This window comes from Myotis davidii, unplaced genomic scaffold, assembly GCF_000327345.1.
Source record: "Myotis davidii unplaced genomic scaffold, ASM32734v1 scaffold164, whole genome shotgun sequence".
Lineage (NCBI taxonomy): Eukaryota > Metazoa > Chordata > Mammalia > Chiroptera > Vespertilionidae > Myotis > Myotis davidii.
The window spans coordinates 2,266,988-2,276,290 of NW_006296417.1; the positions used below are offsets into that span (position 1 = coordinate 2,266,988).

Consider the following 9,303-nt stretch of genomic DNA (forward strand, 5'->3'; position numbering starts at 1 on the left):
GATTTGTTCTGAGCCTTTGGGTAACTGTGGAATCCAAATGGTCCTCTTCCCTGGGCCACCCAACCCCAGACCCCTGGCCGCCTGGCACGTCATGGGAGTGAACGGAGAAGGGGGCTGCAGAGTGGACATGTGCTGCAAGCCCACCTCCTGGGCAGCCGCTTGTGCCTCAGTGTCCCCAGGGCGGGTCCTAGGCCTGACCCTGGTGTGGGTTTCCCCGCCTGGATGGAAGGGATGGGGCGGGAAACACCTGCCCCGTGGAGAGACCTTGTCCATCTCAGCTGCTCTTGAACCTGGAGCCCCTCCACCTGTTAGTGTTTTCCACCTGCTCCAGGGCCCAGAGCATGGCCGGGCCCCACCTGGCATGGGGTGGTGATGGACAGGGTCTCCTGTGGCCTGGTGTGTCCTCACATGGGACCACGAGGCTCAGGGTACAATGATTGGGGCCAGGACTCGACACTCCCCAGAGGACCTGGTGTTCTGCTCACGGGCTGTGGGAAGCATGGCTTTTCCCTCGCTCCCCGCGGGAGGGGGCTGAGACGGCGGACAGGGCTGCCTAGGACACCGTGCTGCCTGGCACCGAGGGGAGCACAGTCAGAGATGCTATACTTGCCCTCAGTCCTCGAGGACTTGCCCTCTCACAGAGCGGCCTTCCCAGGGACTAAGGAGGTGGTTCCAGGTGGAGGAGAAACTGACACCCGGTTCCCACCAGCCCTGCTGGTCAGCTGCACTGGCTCTTACCTGAGCGGCCAGTGTGCTGTGCCATCTGCAATAGGGCGATGGGTCGTGGGTTGTGTGTGGGGCTCCCGGCCGCCTGGTCTCACTGAGGGTGAAAAGGGGGAGATGAAGGGTGTCGGGAGCCACGGGGTGTGTGTGTGGGGGGGATGGGAGAGCCTGCAGCAGAGAACAGTCAGTGACAGCCACCGTCACCACCTGAACGTGGGGAATCCGGGCCCTGGCTGGTTCCCAAACTGTCTTCTTGTTGTTGCTGTTTTATGCAGCAGCTCACGGTCCACGTGGCCCAGGTGCCATTCTTCGCTCCGAGAATGGGGGTGGGGGTGAAGGCCCCGCGTTCCTCATGGAGCGCCCCCTGGGCTGTCACAGCCGGGCAGCCAGGCGGGGCCTCGGTCTCTGGGGAGGTCGGGCAGTAAGAGCGGGCTCAAGGGCAGGCTGTCCAGCATGGACTCTGGGCATGGGGAGCCGGTGGGGATGTCTCCCCCCAGCCCAACCCCCTGGCCAGGAAGCTAACCCTCCTCCTTTCCGTTTGGTTTGCAGTCTATGAAGTGAGCCCCACACCGCCTATCACTGTGACCCACAAGCCAGAGGAAGACACTTTTGGGGTGAGTGACTTATGGGTTGGAAGGGGCCGTTTTCACATTTCATCCGAGCAGTGAGCACCAAACGCTCCTGATACCGCCTCGCTCAGAGCCAGGACGCACGTACGGCAGAAAGAGCCCTGACGAGTGACCTCCTTTCAGGCGCGAGCCCTCCCTTATTTGATGAGAGTAATTCATTGTTTGAGGAAACCTTTGAGGAGCTGCTCCCAGCCCTGGAAACCCCCACGCTGCTAGGAGCCTGGCTGGGCCTGATTCAAAGGGGCTGCTCACTGGGCAAGCCTCGTAGGAAGTCGAAGTTTCCCCACCAGCTCCCTGGTGGGTGTCCAAGCCCTGCCCCACCCCCGCCTGCCAGAGCCCGAGATTCCTCAGGGGGAAGAGTCCAGATCTCCCGGAATTCCCTGGATAAGAGTATCTGTAGAGAACGTCAGTGTGAATACACAGAATTTGCTTGCTAACCAAAACAACAAGACCAGAGACAGAGGCCTCGCGGGGCTTCCCAGCACATCTGTGAGGCCGCCCGCAGGCCAGGGGCTCAGAACCCTGAGCGCATCTCTGAGGCCGCCCCCAGGCCAGGGGCTCAGAACCCTGGGCGCATCTGTGAGGCCGCCCCCAGGCCAGGGGCTCAGAACCCTGGGCGCATCTGTGAGGCCGCCCCCAGGCCAGGGGCTCAGAACCCTGGGCGCATCTGTGAGGCCGCCCCCAGGCCAGGGGCTCAGAACCCTGGGCGCATCTGTGAGGCCGCCCCCAGGCCAGGGGCTCAGAACCCTGGGCGCATCTGTGAGGCCGCCCCCAGGCCAGGGGCTCAGAACCCTGGGCGCATCTGTGAGGCCGCCCCCAGGCCAGGGGCTCAGAACCCTGGGCGCATCTGTGAGGCCGCCCCTGTTTACATCATCACTCCCGGGCCATACACATGATCAACTTAAAACCTAGCCTGCTGCGTGTGGTCGAACATTTAATGAACGCACCCCGAATGCCTTGGCAGGGCCAGGCCACGTGATCTCAGGGGCCTTCCATGGCCCTCGGGCCGGTCGTTCCCCACCCCTGGTCTAAAGGCTCCTGGGGGTGGCGGAGTTCCCTGCGGGCTCCTCCGACAAAGTAACTGTCCCACGCTCTGCCCTCCCAGGTGTCCATCGCCGTCGGGCTTGCCGCCTTTGCCTGCGTGCTGCTGGTGGTTCTCTTTATCATGATCAACAAGTACGGCCGACGGTCCAAATTTGGCATGAAGGGTAAGGTGGGCCTTGCATTGGCCAGGGTCTCACGGGGGCGGAGCGGGGCTCTCTTCAATGCTGTTTTCACTTCCCTGGCTCTCGGAGGGCGGGGCCTCTGTGATGCCCTGAGGTGGTCCTCCTCCCGCCTGCACCTTTACTGTGCTGGTCATGATGGACTGAGCGCTGCGCTGGGATCTGTGGGGACCAACTGGGAGCCTCTGGTTTTGCTGGGGCAGCCGGGCTGGTGCATGAGGGTGACTTGGGAGGGAAGTTGCATTTGAGAGCCAATGAGAGGACTTGTTTCTTTACGTTATCAGAGGGCAGACGGACTGCTTGTTTGGGTAACTTGGTTCTTTCCTTGCTGCCCCCATGCGTGGGGTGGTGGCGAGAAGGTCCTAGCCGGTGAGATGTAGGGTGGCTCCGTGCAGAGTCCCCGGACAGGTGCCACGAGCCACCTGACTGCCTCAGTGCTGGCCAGCTTCCGAGGCCCACGCACTCCACTCTGTCACCGCAGGGGGGGGGCGAGGGTGTGGCTCTACACAGAGGCTTGGGTGGGGGCGTGGCACGGAGGGGTTAACATGGTGAATTAGCGTTGCATCTGCCAGGTCCCTGGGCCCCAGGGGTGGATCTGGCCCAATGGCTCAAAGGAGGCTGGGCTCTTGAACTGCAGAAACTTGACTTTCAAGCTACACTCCAAGCCAGGTTTGCCTTATGGCTGATGTTAGATGGGAGATGGGCAGGGTGGCTGATGGGAGGTTCCAGGAGCCATCAGGGGGCCCAGCTGGGGTTCAGGTTGGGGTCTTCTGGGGAGATCGTGGGAGCTAGAGAGACGCATCTCTATGCACCTGCACGTGATCTGGTGTCTGTGGGGTCGGGGGTCAGGGGTCCTGGCCTTGGGCTCCGGGACTGACGGCAGGTGTGGGCGTGGGACTCACATGCGAATGCTTGCGTGTTCGTACCCGGCGGGCGGAGTGGGAGGTTGGAACGGGACTGGTTCGTAGCTTTCCTCATATTCTCAAAAGGTTCGCTGACTCCCCTAAGAGCCCAGAACACTGCTGTGCAGCAAGAGACGCCCACAGAAACACAGGAAGGCAGGGAACTCGGGGTGCCGCCCGGCCTCCCAGAAGTCAGGGCCTCTGTGCTCGCTTCCTGCCCCTGACTAAGCTCAGCAAATCACCGCCCGGCCAGCCGGGTTTCCCCGATCACATGAAATATTTTGACCAAGAGAAACGTGTGTTGGCAAATGATAAAGAAGGGACAGAAGTCTGGCCTGCTGCCGTTTGACTTCAATACAACCAGACCCCCGTGGGCACCTTGATTGCAGATGTTTTATCTGCCAAACAGGGTTTCACATGGTTAGGAGATGGACGGCCACCGAGCGCGCTCCCAGCCCTCGGTCTCAGCATGATCCGCGGGCTCCGGGCTTTGGGGCTGACCCTATTGCGTGTGCGAGGCTTCCTCTGTGGGGTACCTTCCTCAGTCTCCCTTCTCCACCCGAGGAAACACTGGGCCTCCCCCAAGGGGGAGCACCACCAGCTGAGACCCTGCCACAGCCTGGGCAGCATGGAGAACGGATTTTTCCTATAAATTGTCCGTGTCTGGAACAGCGTGGCCCCATGTCGGACGGCTTAGAGCACCAGGGTGCCTCTTGCGTTGTCTGATGACCTCTGAATGCCGCTGCACAGACAGTACACATGCCTCCTATTAGTCCCCGTTTCTCATGCTGGGGCACACCTGGTCTGGAGGAGGACGGGCGCTGATGGAGGAGTCTTGCTTCCCAGGCTCAGAGGATGTCCTGTATTTCTCCCGGGAAATGCGGGGGACCGCATGGCAAGGCAGCGGACGCTGGAAGGTGGGGAGGGAGCGCGCCAGGAGCTGCTGGCCGGGCTTCGGTAAAAGACCGTCGGTGCTCCATCGGCGAGCGCTCCCCGTCCTCCCCGTGGGTGGAGGGGCACCGGGCCTCCGATGGGCACTCCAGGGGCGCCCCCGGGAGTCACACCAGTTAATAGGCACTTACAGCAGAGTGGTTGCCGATTTGATTGTGATTGGGGGTTATTACCAGTTTTTCCATAAACAGATGGTAACTGCCCTCTGAGTGGCTGGGAGAGCCGTGCCAGCGTCTTGATTTGGAGGGGCTGGCGCTGCCAACACATCTCAGGGGCTGCTGCCCGCGCGGATGTCTCGTTATCCTCTGGTTAGCTGCCCGGCTAAAGGGAAGCATGGGGCGTGGGAAGGAGTCGTTCCGCCCCGTCTCCTAACCTTGGAACATGGGGCTCAGGGCTCCTTCCAGCTGCATGGGGGCGGGGGAGGGGTTTGGGAGGGGGTACTGGGCATCCAGGGCTGGAGGGGAATATCATGTGTCCGCAGCCAGGAGCACAGAGCAGGGGATCGGTGCTGGGGAAATAGTGAGGATGTGGATGGAGGCTACCCAGACCATTGGAAGGGGCCCTGGGCCCTGCCGAGGGAGGGCACGGCTGGCCATTGGTGAGAGCTTCTTTTGCCCAGTGGGGTCAGAGGTCAAGGGCAGTGCCAAGCAGCAGTGAACCTGAGGCCCTCTGCTTCTCCAGTCACTGCTCAGTGCTCCCCAAGACCCCAGGGCCTTTGCTTAGACTGCCTCAAAGGGTCCCCACCCCCCAGCCTCATGAGTTCCCAGGTCCCTCTCAGCGCAGTCTTCACGCCCCCATCAGGCCTGCCTTAGTGCCAGGGCGGGAGGCGGCCCTCTCACTGGCCTTTAGAGCCTCAACCACATGCACCTTCCTGCCCTGGCACCGAGGCTTCCTCCCCAGCTCACCCCTGGTGCCACCACTGTCAGTGTTAGACAGGCCTGGGGTCGGATCCCGGATCGGCTGCCTGGGAGCAGTGGGGCTCCTGTGACTCATTAACTATCCCGGCCTCCGTGTCCTCGCTGACAAATGAGAGGGATAATCCTTACCAGGCAGGGTTTTATGAGAATTAAATGAAATTATGTATATAAAGCAATTAGCTCCATCCCTGGCCATGTAGTAATCACTCAGTGACTGTGGCGAGGAGAGCAGTGACGATGGCTTTGGCTCCACTCATACAGCCGTGAGCAATGCCCAGGCCCATCGTGGCTGTGGTCTGCAGTGCCCGGCCGCTCCCCTGACCAGTGAGGTCAGAATCTCAGTCGTTTCTAAAGCCGCCCAGGTGTGCGAGGCCAGTGTGGCCCAGTGGTTGAGCATCGACCCAGGAACCAAGAAGTCACGGTTCAACTCCCGGTCAGGGCGCATGCCTGGGTTGCGGGCTCGATCCCCCGTGGGGGGCGTGCAGGAGGCAGCTGATCAGTGATTCTCTCTCATCATTGATGTTTCTATTTCTCTCTTCCTCTCCCTTCCTCTCTCTCAGAAAATCAATTTTTTTAAAAAAGATCTCAGCTGACCATTTTAAAGCTGCCCAGGTGATGTCGGGGGGCAGCCACGGTTGTGACCCGAGTTGTGGCCTCCCTGCCTCTCTCTGGCAGAGCACAGCCCCTTTGGGGTGTAAGGAGATGGGGGGAGGGCTCTCATGGACTGGGACCCCCGTGTATGCCAGACCCTGTGCTGGGTCCTTTATCTGCATGTTCTCATTTGATTTTCACCATGAACTTGAGATATACCAATTATTGTCGCTATTTCTTATCTGAGCTTCGGAAGGACGAGTGACTCGCTTAACGTCCGGCCTCAGCCGGCTTAGGGATGAAGGACCAGGAGACCGGGGCGGGGCCAGGGCACTCTCTCCCCTGTTTCCGCCCCTTCTCTCCCACCTGCAGCACACTCCTCCAGCGAGGTGACTGCACCCGCTTTTCCCGCCCTCTGTGTGGGGGCTGGCCGCCACTCCCGTCCTGCAGTGTTAATGACCAGCTGCCTGCTGCTGCTGGGGCCTGGCCAGCCACCCGCCACCTGTCCTCCCCTGCGCAGTAGGTTGTGCTGTTTGCTTAACGGAGAGGTTGAGTGCCTCATAGAGGCTCCCCGTGGCTGAGGGAGGAGCGGTCGCTGGCCAGGAATGGGCGCATTGTTGATGTTTCGGTTTTTATTGCCATGAACTCCCAGGCATGCTGTTGGGTTGGGGAGCTTGTGCACAGAGTCCCAGTGGGTGGGGCATTCGTCTCTGGAGTCCTAATGGATGGAAAAGGGCTCTCGAAACTGGGGTCCCAGTCACATGGTAGCCCCAGGAAAGCTCGCATCTCCATCATAGACAATCTAGAAAATGCCGAAAGAAAATCAGTGGTAATTCTGTTACTCAGCAATCACTACTTTAGTGTAATCAGTAATGCATGTGCGTGCAGGGATTGAATGTGAATGTGTGCACACAGGCCTCTGTAACTGTACGTCCGAAGTGTCGGGTCACGCACATAGTCTGCACATATATTTAAGTGAAAATGGTCTTGAGCAATCCAGTCATTTGCCGTGTTTTTTTTTCAGTTAATATTTATCTCATTCACTAGACCAGCTCCGTAGCGTTTCCATTACTCTGCAAAGCTGATTTTCCTGGCTTGCTTGCCTTCTGCTTTTCACGTCGCTTGTGTAAGATACCATTTCGTTTGGTTAATTCAGAAGTTAATTCCTTTGCCCAGAGGGTACGTGGCAAAGGGGCAGAAGGCGCATTGATGAAACGTGAATGAGTGTGAGGAGGACACGGCCGTGCGGGTTCCGCGGCCAGGCTCCCCGCAGCTCCCACTGCGCGCGTGTTGCCCGGCTTTGTTCTGGGGGCCGCAGGCAGAGAGGCTGGGCAGGAGCCAAGCGAAGCTGTTTCTGCCGGCAGCGGCCGCAGCCACCGCCTCCGTGGGCAATTACAGATCGCCCGCCGTGGGCCGTTTCAAAGGCCTTGAGGGACGAGCTCCTCGCTGAGCAGAAACCAGCGTGGAAGCTGCGAGGGACGCAGATGAAATGTGTAATGGCAGCAGCAGAACTCTCACTCCCACGCACACACCCAGCAGCACACGCCGGAGTGGGCGGGGCCTCGGGAAGCCGTGGCCGCGGGCACAGGCCCTGGGCGGAGGCCGGAGCTGGAGCCCTGACACTTTCTCTGGGTCTTGGGCGAGTCGCTTAGATTCTCTGAACCTCAGTCGTCCGCCTTTGCAGATTAGATACGAAAACACGCAGGGCAGCGACGCCCACGTGGTCCGTGCTCAGAAAGTGACCGCCGTGTGTGTGTGTGTGTGTGTGTGTGTGTGTTTCCACTCGTGAGATCCCTTCCTTTTGATGAACTTCAGGAACTTGATAAAAGTTATTTTTATTCAGCCTCTACAGGAAGCAGCAGGAAAGGATGCAGCCCTGCCCTCATTCTAAAGAAAGTTAAATCAGACCAAAGAGTAGCAGGTTATCAGGGCGGGCGGGAAGGGTATCAGCGAGGACTCAGGAGGGACTGGTTCTCCTGCGGGGGGCTCCCCCCCGCCCGTGTGAAGGGTGGCCTGGGGCAGCGCCCGCTCTCCCTGCTCCCCCATGAGCCACCTGGTGGGGCCTTATTCCTGAGGCCTCTCTCGGGCGAGCCCTCTGTCCTCTCGGGTGGTGTGGCTCTGTCAGTGGCCCCTCCTGGGATGTTGCCCACATTCTGTATGGACGTTTCTGGGGCATTAAGCATGGAGGCCAGGGCAGTGCTCGCTGCCCCCGTGAGGTCCAGGGCAGTGGCCTGGACGTGCCAGTGCCAAGAATACTCTGGGAGCCGCGATGACGACCGCACCATTGCTCCCGGGATGCACTTCCTCTCTCCCTGAGTGCAGTTTGGTTTGAATTATTTATGATCGTCCTTCCTAGTCACTTGGGAAGATGAATGAAGTTGGAGTGAGGGGAGCCCTGCACAGCCTTCTCCTGGCTGAAGTCTGTTGAGGCGTCAGTCCATGGGGAGTCCCGGGCCTGGAGCGTGGGAGGCTCGCCATCCAGGCGAGGGAGGTCGTGGGGTCCCCCTAGGCTGAATGGCAGCCCGATTCGCAGAGGCAGAGGGGGTGCAGCTCCGTGTTCTAAACACGCAAGGGTAGGTGAGTAGAGAATTGGCCCTTGGTTCTGGCCTCTTCGCCTCTTCTGGTGGGTCCCCTGGTCCTCTGCCCGTGCCCCTGCCAATGGCAGCGAGCAGTTCGCTTGAGCTCCCTGCACAGAGGCGGCCGGAGGAAGGATGCGAGATGCAGGGCCCAGACCGCAGGGAGGGCCGGGAGAGGACAGTCAGCCAGGAAGCGGGCAGAGACGCCCACATACACACAGTGCAACGCAGCTGAGCCTCAGTGCCGAGGGCCGGGAGGTGGGAACGAGGCGGTCGGACAGCTCAGCAGACATCAAACATGGCTGATGGAGGAGCGGGAAGCAGCCAGCAGCTGCCCTCTTCATCCTCATGAAAGACTGGAGGAGGGAACAGGTGACCAAACATTATGAAGACACACTGTCGGATGGCAGGAGGAAGACAGAGCTTGCTGTGAGGAAGTGCTCGTCTTCATTAGAGACGCCGGAATGATCGCAGAACGAGGCTGAGAACCATCTTTCACGTGAAAGCTGCAACCTGCCCATGTCCGCTGGGAGGACGCGCATGCAGCAGGTGTGGACATTCCCACGTGCAACCGAGGTCAGCATCCTGGGCACCAGCCTGACACAGGAGCCGAGCATGCGCCCTGAGCGCCTGGGCACGAGCCTGACACAGGAACCGAGCATGCGCCCTGGGCGCCTGGGCACGAGCCTGAGAGGAAGACCTGAGCATGCGCTCTGAGCGCCTGAGCACGAGCCTGATGGGAGGAGCCGAGCATGCGCTCTGGGCGCCTGGGCACCAGCCTGACAGGAGTC

General features: G+C 60.3%; 1 protein-coding gene across 2 annotated transcripts in view; it reads left to right on the plus strand.

Moving 5' to 3' along the window:
- Positions 1–9,303, plus strand: part of NTRK3 (neurotrophic tyrosine kinase, receptor, type 3) — a 190,140-nt gene that overhangs the window by 100,247 nt on the left and 80,590 nt on the right. For both annotated transcript variants that reach the window (XM_006771749.2, XM_006771750.2), the window contains exons 10-11: positions 1,273–1,337; positions 2,458–2,560. In XM_006771749.2, coding sequence (XP_006771812.1) covers positions 1,273–1,337; positions 2,458–2,560 — 168 coding nt within the window. The remainder of the gene's footprint in view (positions 1–1,272; positions 1,338–2,457; positions 2,561–9,303) is intronic.